General features: G+C 53.0%; 1 protein-coding gene across 1 annotated transcript in view; it reads right to left on the bottom strand.

The window, feature by feature from the left end:
- Positions 1-20,000, bottom strand: part of met (MET proto-oncogene, receptor tyrosine kinase) — a 45,910-nt gene that overhangs the window by 14,928 nt on the left and 10,982 nt on the right. Inside the window, exons 3-11 of the mRNA XM_076137168.1 lie at positions 14,541-14,744; positions 11,089-11,217; positions 10,794-10,970; positions 9,684-9,841; positions 8,646-8,760; positions 8,302-8,438; positions 7,794-7,958; positions 7,515-7,614; positions 210-419 (exon numbers count right to left, since the gene is read on the bottom strand). Coding sequence (XP_075993283.1) covers positions 210-419; positions 7,515-7,614; positions 7,794-7,958; positions 8,302-8,438; positions 8,646-8,760; positions 9,684-9,841; positions 10,794-10,970; positions 11,089-11,217; positions 14,541-14,744 — 1,395 coding nt within the window. The remainder of the gene's footprint in view (positions 1-209; positions 420-7,514; positions 7,615-7,793; positions 7,959-8,301; positions 8,439-8,645; positions 8,761-9,683; positions 9,842-10,793; positions 10,971-11,088; positions 11,218-14,540; positions 14,745-20,000) is intronic.

Here is a 20,000-nt window from a genome sequence, read left to right as displayed (position 1 = left end):
CTGCCCCAGGTGATGACCACAGATGACCACAGATCATCTGTGGTGGTCAGGACAGCACCTTGTCCACTGACGAAGCTGAGGAACTCCATCTCACGTCTGAAGCAGTGAGGAGACGGAGGACTGTTTCCCCCAGACGTCTTTACCTGCGATCTGAGCGACAAAAGGAGCTGAAGCTGAGGTCGCACTGTTTACCCTTTAAGCTTTCTCACCTTGAGCTCCACGATGCTCTTGTTGTCCTTGGAGGTGAGCTTGGGGTCCTGGAACAGCGGGTCCTCCACGTAGATCAGGTCCCACTGCGGCGTGGAGAAGCCGTCCAGGACGAACGCCACCTTGGTGACCACGGGCGGCTGCAGCGGCAGCTTGGCCAGCGAGGGCGTGGTGCACTGGATGGACGTGCGGTTCTCAGCGTACACGCAGCTCTGGGCGAGAGAGGAGAGGGAGAATGAGCAACAACACTCACACACTTAAACGTGAGCCTGAACTCTTCTACTACAGATCCAACATTTATTCTTACGCCAACACACAGATCCTACATCTAATCTCCATCAGGCCACGCCCCCTCAGCCTGCACCTATAGAGCGCCTATGGAGTGAAGGCCAAGACTCTCCTCCTCTTTGTGTTTTCCCTCTCTGACAGCGCAGTAATCCTGCAGTAATCCTCACTTTGGCAGCTTCTTGCAATAATCATAAAATGACGAGGCCCCGCCCATTTAGAGCCGCTGCAATCTTACCTGAGGGCACGACGGTGCTGCATCTCATGCTGCTACTTATCTCTCAGCTATTGTGCTGGATAAGAACCCCCCCCCCCCCCTCAAGAAACAGAGAGCAGTCTTGTTTACATGGTTTTAATGTTTGCATCCCAGCCACAGACAGAGAGAGAGAGAGAGAGAGAGAGAGAGAGAGAGAGAGAGAGAGAGAGAGAGAGAGAGAGAGAGAGAGAGAGAGAGAGAGGATCTGAGTGTGGATTGTTGAGGTGGCACAGAGTGTCAGAGTTTGAACCAAAGAGAGGCAAAATGGAACGACCCAGTGTAACTTTAAGAACAGGAGTCATTTGAAACGATTGGAGCGGTGCAGATCCTCCTTGATGAATCAGATCAATGTCATGTGTCTGCTTCATTAGGTTACACTGCGGTGACTAATGAAGAGCAGTTAGCAGGTGTTTACATAAAGCAGAGGGAGGGGGCGAGGAGCTGGCAGGCACCGGGTCACGTGACCAACGGACGAGAGGTGGAGGGAAGGAGCGGCAACTGAGCAACAAGAACATCCAACTGGAGTCACATCAGGAAAGATCTTTACTGTTTACACTCAGATGAGAGCACAACAACAAAGTGCTACACAACATGAGGGGGTGGGAATCAGACACATTAAGACCCAGGAAAGGATGAGTGAGTGAGTGAGTGAGTGAGTGAGAAAGAGTTAGTGGGTGAGTGAGTGAGAGTTAGTGTGTGAGTGAGTGAGAGTTAGTGTGAGTGAGTGAGTGAGTGAGTGAGTGAGTGAGAAAGAGTTAGGGGTGAGTGAGTGAGAGTTAGTGAGTGAGTGAGAGTTAGTGTGTGAGTGAGTGAGAGTTAGTGTGTGAGTGAGAGTTAGTGTGTGAGTGAGTGACAGTTAGTGTGAGTGAGTGAGTGAGTGAGTGAGTGAGTGAGAGTTAGTGTGAGTGAGTGAGTGAGTGAGTGAGGGAGTGAGAGTTAGTGGGTGAGTGAGTGAGAGTTAGTGTGAGTGAGTGAGTGAGTGAGTGAGTTAGTGAGTGAGTGAGGGAGGGAGTGAGTGAGAGTTAGTGGGTGAGTGAGTTAGTGAGTGAGAGTCAGTGAGTGAGTGAGTGAGTGAGAGTTAGTGAGTGAGTAAGTGAGTGAGGGAGGGAGCGAGAGTTAGTGAGTGAGAGTCAGTGAGTGTCAGTGAGTGAGTGAGTGAGTGAGTGAGTGAGTGAGTGAGTGAGAGTGAGTTAGTGAGTGAGTGAGTGAGTGAGGGAGTGAGAGTCAGTGAGTGTTAGTGAGTGAGTGAGTGAGTGAGTGAGTGAGTGAGTGAGTGAGTGAGTGAGTGGGTGAGGGAGGGAGCTGTGATCATTTCCACCTTTCCTACATTGTCTCTGTGTTTTTGTGGGAGGGTGAGTGAGAGGTTAACGATGATGAAGATAGCGCCTCTTTAAGCACACATCAATTAAAGGTGTGAATACGCCTTTAAAATGACAATGGCCCCGTGTTCCCCTGCACAGGTGTACTCAGAACACACCAGACGAGTTTGGTTGTAGCGGAGAGATCAGAGCTGATATTTGCAGTGTGTGTTTACCTTTGGGCTCACTTCTCTCTTCATCTCTCAGCACATTATGTGATGGATCATTTGATGGATGTCTTTATCTTTTAGTGTTTGATCATCTGAGCCTCATGCTGCGCAACACGTCAGGTCTCCTCAGAGAGAGAGAGAGAGTCTGGACCGAGTCAGGAGCTTCATGAGCCTCTATGGACCGGGTCAACTTTATTACACTGCAAACTAATGATCAATATCTGTGACTGATTGATATGTGACTCCTGAGTGTTGCTGTGACAGCAGGAGTCACTCCCTCATAAACCCCCCCCCCCCCCCCCCCCCTCCCCACACACACACACATACACACACACACACACATATGGAGGAAGACATCAACATATTCTACTGTCACATACAGTATATACAGAGTGTGTGTGTGTGTGTGTGTGTGCTGGAGGGGAGTGCGAGGTCATCAAACAAAAGCAATCCAATTAACCCCCCTGCTCGCACCCACCCACCCACCCACCCACCCACACACACACACACACACACAAGTATGCAGCTAATAGAGTGGGACCGGAGGGTAAACTCACTCCTGCCCCCCCCCCCCCCTCTCCCAGGGGTGCTGCAAGGAAAAATATCCCGTGAATTAGTGGAAACCTCAGTAAGTCTCATTGTTGGGCCGTCTGCTCTGCTCTGCTCTGCTCTGCTCTGCTGCTCTGCTCTGCTCTGCTCTGCTCTGGGAGGTTTGTGGCTCCAGATGGAAACATCATCGCTCCCACAGCAGAGCAGAACCATACACGGACCAGAACCTCTGCTGCCCCCAAAGGACTGCACATACAAGAACAAGAACTACATACAGATCTGCAGCGTCTCCAGAGACCCACAGATCTACACACACACACACACACACACACACACTGTTGTGCTGCCATCATTACACAGTACCACACATCTAGACTGTCAATCAATCTGACTACACTTGACCCATCAGGGCCCGACTGACTGCAGGGTCCTGACATGAAGGCGTGAACACACTGAACACACTGCACACACTGCACACACTGCACACACTGCACACACTGAACACACTGAACACACTGCACACACACCTGCAGCCTGAGCACAGGAACACATGGTGCTGACTGCATGGAAGCTCTACTTCATCTGACGGAGACACAGAACTTCATTTACTTCCCCCCAGATCTGAGGTTGAGAGGGGGGAGGGGGGGACGGGGTCTATGGGAAAGGACGCGAGGCGTTCAGGTGTCAGCGGGGGGATTTGGCCCTGTGGGGTGAGACAGGGGGAGGAGTCAGTGAAGCCACAGTGAAGCCTCCAGTGAAAGCAAAGCGTCTGCTGGAGCTCCAGCATGGAGAACGAGGCTCACAGGGAGGGAAGGGGAATGTTTTCAGAGATCAGTGTTGTTGTGTGTGCAGCCCCTCGCCGCTCTGTGACCGCGCCGGCTTTTCATGGCAGATCATAAAAAAAAGGCCTCCAACTCTCTTTCATGTTGGTGGGAAAGCTGATATTGGATGAGAGCGGACTTAGATCTGAGGCTGATAGGAGAGCTGAGCTGAGCCTCGGACCCCCGGAACCTCGGCTGGGGCGAGGAGAAGTCTGGTTTTTGGTGCAGTCAGCGTCCGTGTGTGTGTGTGTGTGTGTGTGTGTGTGTGTGTGTGTGCGCGCACCTCCAGCTGCATCTCAAAGATCCTATAAGAACTGAACTGAGGCTGAATTCTCTCCTTCTCTCCTGATCCTGAAGGCTCGGCTCCAGAGGCGTGACCGGTCGGCTCACGTTACCCAGAATCCTCTCCTGCTGGCTCTGCTGGGGCATTTGTGAGAATCTTTGCCCTATTTCGAGGGGATAAGACAATAACACACTTATACTGTCGCTTCCCAAGCTGAGCCTTAACTCATCCCGTTTACTGGAAGGAATTTACAGGCGACAGCTGAGCCCAGCGGGGCTGATCCCTCCTAAATCATTAGGAATGAAGCCTTATTCCACTCAGGCCTTTCACTTGTTGTTCTCTCAATTGGTTTTGCCGTTATTATCTGCCTCTGCCCAATAAACAGTCACTGGATCATTAATAGAGCAGTAAATGTCAGCGAGGTTTTCCGTTGAGCTTTCAGCAGGTGAGCCTGCGAGGAACCAACCTGAGCCAAGCAGAAGTGGAGAACCAGGCCAAGTGGAGAACCAGGCCAAGCCACGGCAACTCATTCTCCACAGAACCTCAACAGAGATGGAGGTTTCCATCATTAAAGGCTCATCTTTCACATTTTAAACTCAATCCCAGCGTGTGGTAATTGACTTGAAAGTGAACAGAACTCCCACCGTCTCTTAAAAAGAGGTTAATACCCCCCAGAGCCTCTGAGGAACCTTAGGTGCTGAAGTCCTGAGGCCCTGCGGCGAGCGTAGCAAACATGGAGGCGTAAGTGTGCAGTTTCACAGCCGCCGTGATCCGATCCGTCTGAACCCAGGGGAGGAGGCAGAGCAGGAGGAAGAGGGGATTCTGTCTGTGTTTAATGAAGCACAGCCTTCATGCAGAGCTGACACCTGTTTGTGTTTCTCTAAACATGTGGCTTTAATGATTGTTGACCTGAATTCATATCAAACTGTTAGACTAAGCCGTTTCACCGTGTGCGGGCGTTTCCCAGCGCTCATCGCTCCGACAGGACGCAGGAGAACTCGTTCACACCTGCAGCACATGAGAAGCTTCCTGGTGTCGTGACCTCTGGAGGGAAAGCTGGAGAGAAACTCCACACAGACGCTCCACTCAGAGACACACACGGCTGTTAAACCATAAATCTTGCGGTGTGTAAAGGTAAACAAACCTCTGACGGCCCTAACATCTCAATACGGCGCCGCTTTGTTTGACCTTTCAATTGTTTTCTGACTTGTGTTTATCCAGAGAAAGTGGCTGAACATCCTGCTTCCCTGCACACAAAGGGACTCTGAGTGGACACAGAGGGACTGTGGACCAGCGCACAGGCCCAGGCTGAGGGGATTCAAACCAACACACCTCTGAAGGACTCCACACAAGTCCTACATCTACTGAGAGTCCTGCTGAGGATTTGACTTTAATGCTAATGTGCTAAAGAGTACAACGTTCCCTCTGCAGTGTGTGGAAGTGGAGTAAAGGTTCTCTAAAGTGATACTGTGGTCCTCAGCCTCAGCAGCTGAGCAGAGGGACTCAGTTACTTTGGGCCTCAGCCTGATCTCAGAGAACATGTTTGTGTGTAACGACGCCTGAGCTCCCTGGAGAACCATCAAGCTCTGACCTGAACACGGGTCAACACCAGGGAGAGGACACTGACACATGAGACGCTGTGTGTGTGTGTGTGTGTGTGTGTGTGTGTGTGTGTGAGAGAGAGAAAGTGAAGAGAAAGAGATGAGAGATGCACTGATAGGCTCTGATATGACGGTCGCTTTTGGACCAGAGATTAAAGTTTAAAATCAGAATTCAACCACGCGTGTGTGTGTGTGTGTGTGTGTGTCAGTGAGAGAGAGAGAGAGAGAGATGGATTAGATACTCCGTGTATGCCATGGCATTATGTGTTTAGTGTGTGTGTGTGTGTGTATGTGTGTGTGTGTGTGTTTGTGTGTGTGTGTGTGTTTGTGTGTGTGAGTGTTTACCGAGTGCATTATCTCATGACCGAACCTGTGTGAGCCTCAGGATGACAGATAACATCACTACACAGCTCAGTCTGTCCTTAAACTGCCTCCCCAAGGCAAACACACACACACACACACACACACACACACACACACACAGAGCAGATTGTTTGTTGTGGCTCACTCACACACTCTAGTTACTGAGTCATTGATTATGGATCGCCGCCTGGCTGCCATTGATCCTGCCTGGAATGTAAAGTGATCAGGAGCTGTGACTGATTGAACTGATTGATCGTGGAGTTGAGTCATTGTTGTTAAAGTCTGTGACCCCTGTCCTTCCTGTAGCAGCTGATCAGGCTAAGCTTACATCATCTCCCCTCTCTGGCTGATTCATCATCGTTTGGTTGATCTGACTCCTGTTAATCTGAACTGTGCGCTCCAGTCCTCACATCAATCTGCTGAGCCTGACTCTTCCTGCCAGTCTTCTGCTGTGACCTTTGGCTTCTCTCTCTCCGGCTCCTTCAGCGTTCTTCCTCCTCTTTGTGTTTGTAACGGACAAACGGTTGAGTCCACAGAGACACGTGGGAAGTTCCTCTTCTTCCTCTGAGGTTTGTTTTGATTGGCGGTCGTTTCGTTCCAGCAGCAATCAGACTCAGTTCAGCCCAGATTGTGTTTGGATTGTTGCGAATTAGCTGCAGATCAGATTTGATGTCCGGTCACTGCAGAGGTCACAGAAACTCCAAATGCTTCACTCGCTCCTTGTTGCCATTGGAGACGACACGGCGGCTCAGATTTCTGATGAGCGCAGAGATCTGAGCTGAAACCGACTGCAGTGAAACACGAGCGGTCAGACTGGACGGGCAGGTCGGGAAGTTCAACCAGAGGCTGCGGTCAGAGTTCTGACCCAGCAGACTCAGACTCAGCAGTAAGCCTCAGCAGCAGGACTCAGCAGCCAGACTCAGCACAGCTCCATGCTCCGTCTGCAGCAGGGGTCAGAGTCCGGTCCAGTCCGGATCTTTCCCACAGTTTCATGTTCTGGAGTAATAAACCTCCCTCAAGCAGCCAAGAGGCAAGAGGGGCGGCTTCACTTTAATAGGTACAGACAGGTGGGAGCAAGTGGAGCCACACACACACACACACACACACACACACACACACACACACACACACAGACACTTCTTAATCTAAATGAAGCTCATGTTTCCTCTATTAAAGCGTTGTGAACTGAAGACGTCAGGATGAGCAGAGAGCAGTGAGAGCCCGGTCATCTGAACAGCCATACTGTGATGTGTGTGTGTGTGTGTGTGTGTGTGTGTGTGTGTGTATCGTCTTCCTGCAATAAGTAGAATAAAGGCTGACGGAGGCAAGGAGAGCCAGAACACGCTAAAGGCTCTGCTACCGTGTGTGTGTGTGTGTGTGTGTGTGTGTGTGTGTGAGTCACAGGTGACGGCTGGACCCCACTGGCTGCTGTGGATTTTCCATTTCCTTTCTTCTCATGGACTTGAGCTCTTTTGTGGAATCGGCTTTAGGTCGGCGTCTGAGTGTGTGATGAGGAAACCATGCAGGCCGCAAGCGCTCACTCCAAGATGCTGTGTGTGTGTGTGTGTGTGTGTGTGTGTGTGTGTGTGTGTGTGTTGCCTGCAGTTCATCATGGACTCACCACGTGGAAGACCTCTGCGTCCTGAGCGGTGGTGAGGACCATCTGGGGCTGGAGGCCGGACTGCAGGAAGAAGCCGTGGGCCGACACGGTGCAGCCTCCGCTACGGCGAGGGAACAGGAAGCTGCGTGGTTAGCATTATAGCACGGGACAGACCTGCAGCTGATCCCCAGTGGGAGGGGCCTGCTGTTAGCATTAGCGGTGAAGCCACTCGTCACCTCCCACTCATTCCCTCCCGCTGTTCTGCCTCCGCTCACACAAACACAAACCCAGAGTCCTCACCTGACGAAGGAGCGCGAAGGCTGGATGCTGTTGATGAGCGGATCCTCGTTGTAGGTGAAGTGTAGGGGGGCGTAGCGCTCCACAGAGTCCACCGTCAGCCTGACGGGCTGCTGGGAGGGGTCGGCGTGAGGGGGGGTCTTACAGGTCAGCATGCTGGGATACACACTGGGGGAGGACAGGAAGTACGGGTCAGCATGTAGAGCCTCTTACTAAACCTGCCACAAACCGCCACCGGGGGCAGGAGACGCAAAGGCAGGATCAGCTGCTGCTGCTGCTGCTGCTGCACGCTTTAAAGACGCAACAACTCAGGCAGAGGAGCACACGCGTGTCTCCTAACAGGCTGTTACATGAACTCCAACGTTCTAAACACAGAGTATAACAAGGTCACTGCTGTCAATCAAGTCAAAGTCAATATGTAGTCAATGTATGGAGGAATGCTTCCATGTAGATCATAGAAACACCTGAGCCCTTAAATGAGCCTAAAGGTCACAGCAGGGGGTCGACTCACCTCTGGATCTTACAGACGGACATCCCCACTGTCACCTCCCTCTTGTTTCCAGAGTCCAGGAAAGCTCCTCTGATGGTCAACATGGTGCCTCCAGACTTCGGCCCGAACGTGGGGAAGATCTCATGGATGACCGGTTCCTGTACAAGAGACCATGAGACCATGAGACCATGAGACCATGAGACCCCCAGACCATCAGACCCCCAGACCATCAGACCATGAGACCCCCAGACCATCAGACCAAACAGCAGCACAGAGGTGTACACTGGCGTTATAAAGCACCAGCAGTAAAACAGCTTTACAGGTTTCCTCTGCAGACACTAAGGACGGAGGTACGCATTTCTCACCACAAAGGAGAAGCCGTCCATCTTGGCGACCTTGCCCCCGCTGGTGACCTTCACCGTGTGTCCGGACGGGGTGAAGTTCCCATTGAAAACCGGGGAACACTGCAGCTCAGTCCACCTAAACACAAAACCCCCCAAACCAGCAGACAGAGCAGGCATTATACGGGTCCAGACTCCAGCGTTTAGCCTAATCCAATCACAGCAGGAATGCACAAAGACACAATCGTCCTGAGAAGAGAGAGTGTTTTTATTTACAGGCTGTTAAAGGAGCTGAAGGAGCAGAAGGAGCTGAAGGAGCGTCTCAATGCCACGCACTCTGTGGATTTCTGGAGAAATTTGGGATGGGGCAGCGATACTTCCCAGCAATTTATGAGTTAGAGGAGTAAAGTGGGGGCGAGCGGAGCTTCATCACATTCCTGCCTCAGCACAATCTGCCCCATTAACACACACACACACACACACACACACAGACACACACACAGAGACACACACACACACACACACACACACACACACACAGAGACGCACACACACACAGAGACACACACACACACACACACACAGAGACACACACAGACAGACACACACACACACACACACACAGAGACACACACACAGAGACACACACACACACACACACACAGACGCACACACACACACACAGAGACACACACACAGAGACACACACACACACACACACACACAGACGCACACACACACACACACACATACACACACACACACACACAGACGCGCACACACACACACACACACACAGAGACACGCACGCACGCACGCACACACACACACACACACACACACACACACACACACACACACACACACACACGCACACACACACACACACACACACACACACACACACACACACACACTTCACTGTGTGTGGTTGTTTCTATTTTATATGCTTACTAGTTTAATTTGTTTTGGTTAAATTGCTTAAAAATGTGTCAATCACATAATGTTATAAGTTAAGGTTGGGCCCCACACACACACACACACACGGGCACACACACTCACATGTTGACGTGTTCCTGGCGGGAGAACTTGCAGGGAGCTCCGCCCACCTCCACCGTCACCAGCGAGGCTTCGTAGCGTTCCATCTTGTCGAAGCCGAAGTTGCGGCCGCAGACGGTCAGGACCGTGGAGCCTCGGACCGGAGCGGAGGTCGGCCAGAACTGAAACGTTTACAAACACGGATCAGACTGAGACTCATTACTTTACTCAGTGTTGACTGGCTTCATGAAGAAGGGTTTCCTCCTGCTCAAGATGGGTTTATGCAGACATTTGAACATGGATGGATTTATGTCAATCAATCAACAAGGAATGAAAACTCAACATGCAAATGTCAGCGTCACATGAACACGCTTAAAGGTCGGCTCCTTCAGCAGTGTGTGTGTGTGTGTGTGTGTGTGTGTGTGTGTGTGTGTGTCTGTGTGTGTGCATGTGTGTGTGTCTGTATGTGTGTGTGTGTGTGTGTGTGTGTGCGTATGCATGTGCGTGTCTGTATGTGTGTGTGTGTGTGTGTGTGTGCATGTGTGTGTCTCTGTGTGTGTGTGTGTGTGTGTGTGTGTGTGTGTGTCTGTGTGTGTGCATGTGTGTGTGTCTGTGTGTGTGTGTGTGTGTGTCTGTGTGTGTGCATGTGTGTGTTTCTGTACGTGTGTGTGTGTGTGTGTGTGTGTGTGCATGTGTGTGTCTCTGTGTGTGTGTGTCTCTGTGTGTGTGTGTGTGTGTGTGTGTGTGTCTGTGTGTGTGCATGTGTGTGTCTGTGTGTGTGTGTGTGTGTGTGTGTGTGTGTCTGTATTTGTGTGTCTGTATGTGTGTGTCTGTATGTGTGTCTGTATGTGTGTGTGTCTCACAGCAGGGTGCAGCAGAATGAGCCACGATGCTGCTGCTGTTAAAGCTGAACACATGCCCGCCTGTTACAGAGGGGAGAGTTTGGGACAGAGGCGAGGGTCTGTAATCACATGATGAATCACATGATGAGGACGCTGAGTCACACAGGAAGCTGAGGGGTCACTAGAGTTCAGCTCAGGTCCCTGTGTGTGTGTGTTTGCTCAGCGTTCAGACGGAGGTCAGCTGATCAACCAAAGAGTTCAAACTCTGATCCACTCTGGTTGCTATGGTTACCTGAGTGATGAGAGGCTTGCAGTAGTCTTGGGTCCAGGCGGAGGAGGCGGGGCACCGGTCGGCTCGGGCGCAGTGTCCGTCACACCAGCCGCAGCCCGTCACCCTGGACGACAGCAGGCAGGAAGTGCAGGTGGTCAGCTGATCACAGCCCGGACCCCTCAGAGGGACTCTGGTGATCTGGAGGAGGACACAGGTGAGGGGGGGGGCAAAGGTCAGCAGCTGTCAAAAGTCCTTTGAGACGGCGTTCAGACGTGGATGTGCGTTGGTTGGTTTGGTCCTCGTGTCCCCAGCTCACCTTGTTTCCTGTGGCCAATAGCAGCGCTCCGTCAGGGCTCTGGGCGTCCAGGAGCGCCAAGCTGGGGGAGACGGGGGACGAGTCCAGCTGGATGTTGACATGGGGGGAGGCACTGCGGCAGAACAGGACCTGGAGGGAGGAGACATCAGGAAGGTTAGAGGACCGGACCACGCTGACAACGAGAGAGAGACAGGCAGAGAGGCCGGCAGACAGGCAGGCAGGCAGACAGACAGGCAGCTTGTCTCTACTGGCTCATGTTATCATAACTCCAGGTAAGGAGATCTCAGTCAGGATGTTTATGCGGTTGTGTTTGTGATGAAGAGCGTGAGGTCAGGTGAGGACGCAGAGCGGTGAGACGTCTTCATGTCTCCGTCTCTTTGTGCTCTGTGTCTCTCCGTCCCTTCACCAGGCTCACAGGTGAAATAAGGGGGAAATCTTATACGGAGCCTGAAGATGCAACAATGGATCCAAAACATCAACCTGAACACAAACGAGCCTCCGGGCCAAAACCAGGAGAGAGGAAGACTCAGAGTCTCAGAGTGCTGTGTTGTCGTGCCAACACGCCAGGACTGGGAGTTCTGGGAGGAAACGATCCAGGGAGCGCGTTACGTTACACCGCAGAACGCCCCCCCCCCCTCCAAAGGTCTCAAAGGGAGTGTGTGGTTGCCGTAGTTACATGAACACACACATCCATCTTCATCATTTTACCGTCAGAACTTTTTCCAAAATCCCAAACCTGCATTGTTGTGCGTTATTTGTTTCCCACCCACATTCTGAGGAGGGGGCGGGGCCTATCTGAAGGTAGTGAAGGCATTGAGCTTCCTGTTGCGTCACCACGCCTCAGCTTGTGACTGAGACACGACGTGACTGATCACATCCGCACAACAAAGAAACACAACAGCACCATCGTTCATCCCCGTGGCTGAGTGCGTCACAGAGTGTGTTCACATGGAGGAAGGCTCCGCGTCCAAACGTCTCCTCGCCCTCCTTCCTCCCTCTGTGAGCCCCATGATCAACGTGGGCTTTGTGTGGGCAGAATAATGGCCGCTTCCCTCCACACAACAGCTTCTCTCTGGAGGTAATGGCTGTGTAAATTACAGCTTATTGTATTAGGCCTGTGGGGGGATGTGTGTGTGTGTGTGTGTGTGTGTGTGTGTGTCATTCCCACAGTGTCCCGAGTCAAGAAGAGGGACACACTTCCTGAGCCAGAATGGAGTCTGGCGGGGGGGGGGGGGGGGGGAAGCGGCGCTGCGTTTGTGCCCGTGCTCCCTCTGGTCCCTGCACTCCCTCTCGTCCGCTGGGAGCCGACAGGAAACTGAAACGTGCAAGAAGTCGCTGGGTTCCTTTCTGCGGTGTAACAATGAGGAGTGGGACGGAGGGGTCGCTGGTTCAAACGCCTCAGGGGCAAAGGACAGGAGCCAGCAAACACTTTCCTCTGTGCCTTTGAGCAAGGCAGCAGACTTTAACTTCAGCCAATACAGCTCATCACAAAACAAAGATGAACATAAATGAAGGAGGTGTGTGTGTGTGTGTGTGTGTGTGTGTGTGTGTGTGTGTGTGTGTGTGTGTGTGTGTGTGTGTGTGTGTGTGTCTGTATTTGTGTGTCTGTGTGTGTGTGTGCGTATGCATGTGTAGTGTGTAGTGTGTAGTAACAGCTGCATGGATGCTCAGTGAGGAGGAGAAGATGCCGTGCAAAGGGAACGTGTCAGTGAAGCCCGTGAAGCCGTTCACCATTAACGTGCCGTTGGGGTTATAAGCCCCACCCCCCCCTCTATGGGCCCCTCTACCCCCCCACCCCCTGCAGCTGTCGCCCTTCTCTTCCACGTCTCTCTCTCTCTCTCTCTCTCTCTCTCTCTCTCTTTCTTCCACTCACTGCTGTGTTTTCTTACTGTGTTTCAAAAACACGTGAGGTCATTTAGCTCTCCAACGTGTGTGTGTGTGTGTGCGTGTGTGTGTGTGCGTGCATGTGTGTTTCACTGGACATCACGTCGGCCCTGTGCCCCGCCCACGCACACACTCGCAGCCGTGTTGGATGCGTGCGAGGGCCGTGTGACATGAGATGAACACACGGCAGCTAAGAGCTCCAACAAGACAAACATGGATGAGCCTGCAGGTCCTCAGGTCCTCACAGAGACCAGGAGGCTCTGCTGCTCCCTGCTCTACAGGTGCATCCTCCCTGGTGGAGGCATTGGTGGAGTTTGAATCCAGAGCGACGGTGCCTGGAGTCTCTGCTCTGTCCCTCAGTCTCTGCTCTGTCCCTCAGTCTCTGCTCTGTCCCTCAGTCTCTGCTCTGTCCCTCAGTCTCTGCTCTGTCCCTCAGTCTCTGCTCTGTCCCTCAGTCTCTGCTCTGTCCCTCAGCCTCTGCTCTGTCCCTCAGTCTCTGCTCTGTCCCTCAGCCTCTGCTCTGTCCCTCAGTCTCTGCTCTGTCCCTCAGTCTCTGCTCTGTCCCTCAGTCTCTGTGTGCGTGTGTGTGTGTGTGTGTGTGTGTGTGTGTGTGTGTGTGTGTGTGTGCATGTGTGCGTGTGTGTGTGTGTGTGCGTGTGTGTGTGTGTGTGTGTGTGTGTGTGTGTGTGTGTGCATGTGTGTGTGTGTGTGCGTGTGTGTGTGTGTGTGTGTGTGTGTGTGTGTGTTTCATGTGCTTTCATTCTGATCCAAGCTTTGGCTATTATTGTATTGTTCCACATAACAAACTCACATTTCTACATTTGTCATGAGTGATGTATGTGTGTATGTGTATGTGTGTGTGTGTGTATGTGTGTGTATGTATGTGTATGTAGCTGCCATGTCAGACTCTTCTTCTCCTGCTGTCAGTGGTACATTAGTAGAGACGCTGTCTGTCCCATGTCCGTCCAGTCCTCTTTAAGGATGTTGGAGCGTGAGTGACAGCTCCAGTATGAAGCTTAGCAGCCTCCAGTCAGACCGGTGTGTGTGTGTGTGTGTGTGTGTGTGTTTGTTTGCTCAGATGGCAGACGTGATGGTGGGGTGTGTGGACGCAGGTCAAAGGTGAGCCACAGTGCAAACACAAAGGCCTGGAGTCAGGAGGCAGCTTCCCCTCTGCCTGCTCCTCTCTAACACACCTGCACACTGAGAGAGAGAGAGAGAGAGAGAGAGAGAGAGAGAGAGAGAGAGAGAGAGAGAGAGAGAGAGAGAGAGAGAGACAGAGACAGAGACAGAGAGAGAGAGAGAGAGAGAGAGAGAGAGAGACAGAGACAGAGACAGAGACAGAGAGAGAGACGCTGGGACGCTTCTTTCTCTTCATGTATCAACATCCTGCTGCATTTGCATGACAGAGGAACCACAGAGTTGCTGTTCACCATGGAGATGAAGCTCTCTCTCTCTCTCTCTCTCTCTCGCTCTCTCTCTCTCACTTCCTGCTGATTGCCTTAAACACACCGAGGCAGAAGTCAACGGGCCTCATTCATCAAACCAGACTCTTCTCCTGTGGTCTCTACCTGCATGTGGCGTCCGTCAGCCGTCCCCAGGTACGCCACGGTGCGGCCCTGGACCGGCGCCACGGCGATGGAGGTCACCAAGGTGTCGGTCAGCTCCTTGCTCCAGAATTCCAGCCTTTGGACGAACTGGGTCACCTCCAGGCGGTACTCGCCCTCCTTCCCTTCACGGAGCCCCTCATGCAGGCCGCAGTCGTCTGAGGAAGTCTGAAAAACAAAACCGCAGGCATCAGTGAGAGGAAAACCCCCCAAGTCCCAGCTCTCATCTGGTCTCAGCACTGACAGACAGACAGGAAGGAGAGCAGCACACAGGTTCTGGTGGTTCTGGGGAGGAGGCTGGACTCATTCAAGCTCCAGATGAAGAACTCTGAAGGGCTGAGGCTCTCTGAAGGAGGACGTCAGCTGGGATAAGGTTCAGGAGGAAGATGAAAGCAGGGATGGACTCAGCTAATCACACATTCTGGAGTTATCTGTAAGATTGGAACACTTTGTCCAGAAGAGTCTGCTGGGCTGGAAGCTGTGTTATATGATCTCATGTAGAACGATCCGGTTTCATATCGGGCCCACATGGGGGAGGGTTAAGAGCCCGGCCTCCTAAGCCCCCCTCAGCTACTCTTTCATCAGGCCTCGCTCGTAATGGAGGGCTCGCCACGATCGGACCTGGGGGCCTAAACACGCCGGGCTGCACGGGACGCTCTGGATGGCAGAGCTTCATGGGAAACGGCGAGGAGACGTTCACGCCGCTTTGCATTCCACAAATACCCCGCTGCTTATTTTCTGCCCCTCGCCCGCCCGGCATGCCCGCTTCTTCCTCACCCCCCTCCACCCTCCTCCTCCTCCTCCTGTAGCTCCTCCGTGTGTGTGGAGCTGTGATCATGCAGTCACAGCTCTCACAGCTCTCACAGCTCCGCTTCGTCCTCCTGTCCCACACTCACGTTCCATTAATCATTGATGACCCAGAGGGGCGACGGGCCTCTGGTGACTCTGGAGGTCCTTGACCCGGTGGCTTGACCGGGTCAAGGACCTGTGGTGTTTTCACAGCTTCACTGGATGATGACCTCTCCACTGGAGGAGGGGCCACAGGTGGAAGCACGACTCAGACTCTGAGTGAAGAGAACTGAGGGACGTTTACTGCTAGATTTGTGTTTAGATGCAGTAACTACACACACACACACACACACACACACACACACACACACACACACACACACACAGGGGGTCAGGAGGTCAGACTCTGCGGTGGGTGTGAAACATGCTGTATCATTTGTTGGGTGTTGATCTCAAAGGAGCTTTGAACATCAGCAGAACAATGGTGAGCTCATAAATCAGGTGAGTTTCTGTTCTGGGCGACGTTTCACCGAGAAGACGGAGAGCGGCGGCACAAAGAGGAAGTGCACGAGCATGAGAGTGACTTCAAAGACCAACGCTCAACAACTGCAAATTAAAATCGCCTCAAGGTCGCCGACTGCAAATAGAGATACAAAGGTGCAGAAGAATCCCTGTAAAGGTGAGGAGGGAGGAAGATGAGGGAAGGAATGAAGGAGGAAAGTTACAGCTGGGACATGAGGCAGTCAGCTGATCACAGGTGGGAGAGGCAAATGGAGAAAAGACAACAACAAGCAACACAAACATGAGAGAGGACATCTCTGCTTCTGTGGACACCATGGTTTCTGTGTGTGTGTGTGTGTGTGTGTGTGTGTGTGTGTGTGTGTGTGTGTGTGTGTGTGTGTGTGTGTGTGTGTGTCTGTGTCTGTGTGTGTGTGTGTGTGTGTGTGTGTGTGTGTGTGTGTGAGTAAGTGAGTGAAAGTTGAATCTAGGATCTGTCTCAACTCCGTCTCTCTGCACCGCCAACACCCAAACACACACATACGAGAAACACGGGAGTCTCCATGTTCCTCCAGCCTGCAGCACATTGAGCCCTGGTGTCTCCTGGATGCTGCGTGTGGAGATCTGATTATTTTCATAGGAAACAAACAGGACTTTGGGTGTGTTTGTAGAAGCGGAGCGAGGCCGACAGGAGGGCGAGCTGGGAAGCTTCGGGCGGCATTCCTTTGTCTCTGTGGAGGTGTGTGTGTGTGTGTGTGTGTGTGTGTGTGTGTGTGTGTGTGTGTGTGTCTGTGTGTGTTTCCCGCCCATCGAGGCAACGGAATGGGAAAGTGGAAAGTCTGTTTGAAGCCCCGCTGCCGTGATCCTCAGCCGTCTGTTGGCACGGCGACAGAGGCAAACGTCGGCCTGATCCAGCAACCACATGACCACGCAATCCACAAACTATTAACTATTCAGCAGCAATGAAGTAGCTGGATCAATCGCTGACTAACTCAGATTGCCAGACTCCATTTTCCCCAAATCTTGGAACATCTGGACCAAGCTGACACAAGTTTCATGTTGTTTATCTCTGCTCTTCACCGTTTGGCTGTAATGCTCAGTCAAAGTGGGCGTGGCTACAGACACTCCTCCCTCTGATCCGACGCTGCCGCTACGACAACAACAGCTTCATTCAGTCAACAACTGTGGAATCATTGGAGATCAAAGGTTTGTTGGTTGTTGATGTCCCATGTCCTAACTGGAGGAGTGTTGGGCCTTGGTGGAGGTATGAGCTGCAGCTAAGTGCTCCTGATGTTCGACATCTTGCCGCCCTTTTCTTGGTGTTATTCCTCAGTGAAGCGTCACCGTGGGGCAGACATGTGAGCGATGTTACACCTTCTGTCCCGTTCCTAACCAGCAGCTATTGTCCCTCAAAACAACGGCGCGGCGATAAGGTTACGGCGCGTAGCTCGGCCTCCGTGGCGCTGTGAGCCCCGCGGCGCTGCGCTGAGGAGCGGAGCGAGAGGTGAAAGGTGATCTGCGTGGCCTAATGTGGCTCTGCTTCTCTGGCTGTGACCCCCGGGCCCTCGCCTGAATAGACACGCTAATGCCTGAATTATAAACGGGGGACTGGGTTACCGTCAGGGGAGGGGTCGGGGGGCGCACACACACACACACACACGCACTTTCTCCGCTGTACAGAAATACACGGCGGGTTGTTGACGTGTCGGGGGGGGGGGGGGAGCGTTTCTGTCGCCGGCGTACAGAAATACACAGAGTTGCTGAGGCTTAGCGCCGCTTCGCAGACTTGCACAGGCGCACAAACCCGAGCGTCAACTCAGCTGGTCCCCTCACTAGAATAACAGACCTTTGACCCCGCCGTCGCCGGGGCAACTGTGCGCTCTGGACAGCGGGGAGGTGTGGTTGTCACCGGGGTGTGTGGAAATGCGCGTGGCGGTGAAAGTGAACACATGGCGCCTGAGGCTGAGGCTGAGGCTGAGGCTGGAGGCCGGGCGGACACAAGCGCCGGTCCACCTGCACCCGGACCGCACGGTACTCTGCAACCCGACTCCTGCGGGTCGTTACCAGCACGAGTGTGTGAATACACAGCTGCCCGCTCACCACACACTCACACACAGTCATGTGTCCGAGCAGAGTGTGTGTGTGTGTGTGTGATAATGTGTGTGTTGTGCAGGGTGTTGGGGTACAGGGAGGGAGAGAAGCTGTGAAGAAGGCCAGGAGAGACCGGCCTCGCCCCTTTGGGTGCCCGGCCCCTCAGGTGGGCACGGCCGCAGACAGGAAGCGACCTCACACACCTCCACAGCTACAGAACGCTACAAGCAGGAGCAGGAGAGACGAGGTTCCATGGAATTCATGAGGAGAGACGTCTCCATGATGTTGTCATGGAGACGTCTCTCTGTTATCTCACAGAGACGCAGGAACCAGTGGACCATCAAACCTTCATCTGTGTCCACACGAGCTCAGACCAGCCAAAGACAGGAATCCTCACAGGTCCCCCCCGTCCCCCCCCTCTGTCCTCCAGGCTGTCCTATCCTGAGTCTGTCCTCTTCCTCCCCCTTCATCCTCCTTCCATCGCTCTCTTCCCACTCTCTCCTGTGTCTGAATCCATTAGCAGGGCTGTGCGCTCCATTTGAACGCTCACACTCATCTGTCAGCGCGTGTGTGTGTGTGTGTGTGTGTGTGTGTGTGTGTGTGTGTGTGTGTGTGTGTGTGTGTGTGTGTGTGTGTGTGTGTGTGTGTTCTGGCTCTCCAGCCTCTTAGCACCACTAAATCACCCTGAGTGTGTGAGACCATGAGGCTGCGTCCTCCGTCCCTCTGCCTCACATGAGACAGGGGCGTCTCAGAGGACGCAGCTGAGACCGTTCCTCATCGCAGACTTTCTCTCTCTAATCTCTCCTTCTTTTGATCCGTCCCAGTATTTATGTGATTGAAAACACAGACAGTGTGTGTGGCGATGTGAGGCCAAGAGACACAGAGCGTCCCAGAGCGCCCCAGAGCGTCTCCGATGTCAGCGGCGTGTTGCTCCGACGCGCTCGCCGCCGTTTTCCCACAAACCCAGATTACATTCAAACTGACACAGCAGCTGAAGTTACAGAGCGCCGATCAAAGGGAATCAGGTTCCTCCAGGATCGTCACAGAGGGGCGGAGCTTCATGGGGACGCTCCTCATGAGGACGCTCAGCTCAGCTCAGCGTGTCGGGACTGAGACACGAGCAGAGTGTGTGTGTGTGTGTGACACGGAACCTTTACACGCTGCTGGACACTGATTGAGGTCGGCTTAGTCGAGGTCCATCACGCACAGCAAGCCTACGCCCATATATGGTCATTCCACTGTAATTATGAGGCGAGTTCTCCTTCTCCTTCTTCTTACCTCACCAGAGGATCGGCAGCCCGACCCATGTTGTGTTTGACGTGTCACTCTTCAGGCTGTACACAAACATCACGCCGCTCTTTGCTTTCCCCGCCCCGCCCCTTTGTTCCCGGGCGAGGACGTTACACATGACCAGAGAGCGCCGGTGTCTTTCATCCTGGCTGCTGTGATGCTGCTGTGCTTTGAGTTACACAATCACAAGGACGCCATGAAGCTCAGAGGCCTCTCCTCATTACTGCAGTGCACTGGCTTTAACCCCTTCAGTGCTGTGAGCTTCTTCACACTGACATGTTTCAGGGCCAGACTTCCTCTTTTCTTTGCAGAATTCCCTGCGTCCTTGCAGTCTGGAGTAATCGGATCCATCCAGCGGTGCAGATCCTTGGCAGAGACTCTCTCTGGGAGCAGGAACATGAAAAACAGCTCCTCAGGCCTCAGCTCCTCGCTACCGTTTAGAGCCCCGGACCTTCATGGCTACAGGTGGTTACCTGGGATACCAGAGGAGACGGAGCGGATCGGCCCTGCTCCTGGAGAGAGGAGCCTTGTAAACATGCTTATCAACCGAGGGTCAACATGAGGTCTGAACGTGCGGGCCTCCTCCTCTGGGCTCTGGCTGAGAGGAGAGGAGATAAGTGGACGTGTTGGGGCTCATAGGAGTGAAGATCAGATGAAGGAGGAAGCAAACAAACAGCAGGATCATGGCCCGGGCCATCGGAGGAGCAGCCAGGAGGAGGAGAACGAGCTTTCAGTCTCACACGCATGTTTGTCACA

This window comes from Genypterus blacodes, unplaced genomic scaffold, assembly GCF_046128005.1.
Source record: "Genypterus blacodes isolate CSIRO-AG114 ecotype Tasmania unplaced genomic scaffold, CSIRO-AGI_Gbla_v1 ptg000296l_1, whole genome shotgun sequence".
NCBI classification, from domain to species: Eukaryota; Metazoa; Chordata; class Actinopteri; order Ophidiiformes; family Ophidiidae; genus Genypterus; species Genypterus blacodes.
Note: the sequence above shows the minus strand (reverse complement) of the source record. Positions and strands in the feature narration are given on the sequence as shown.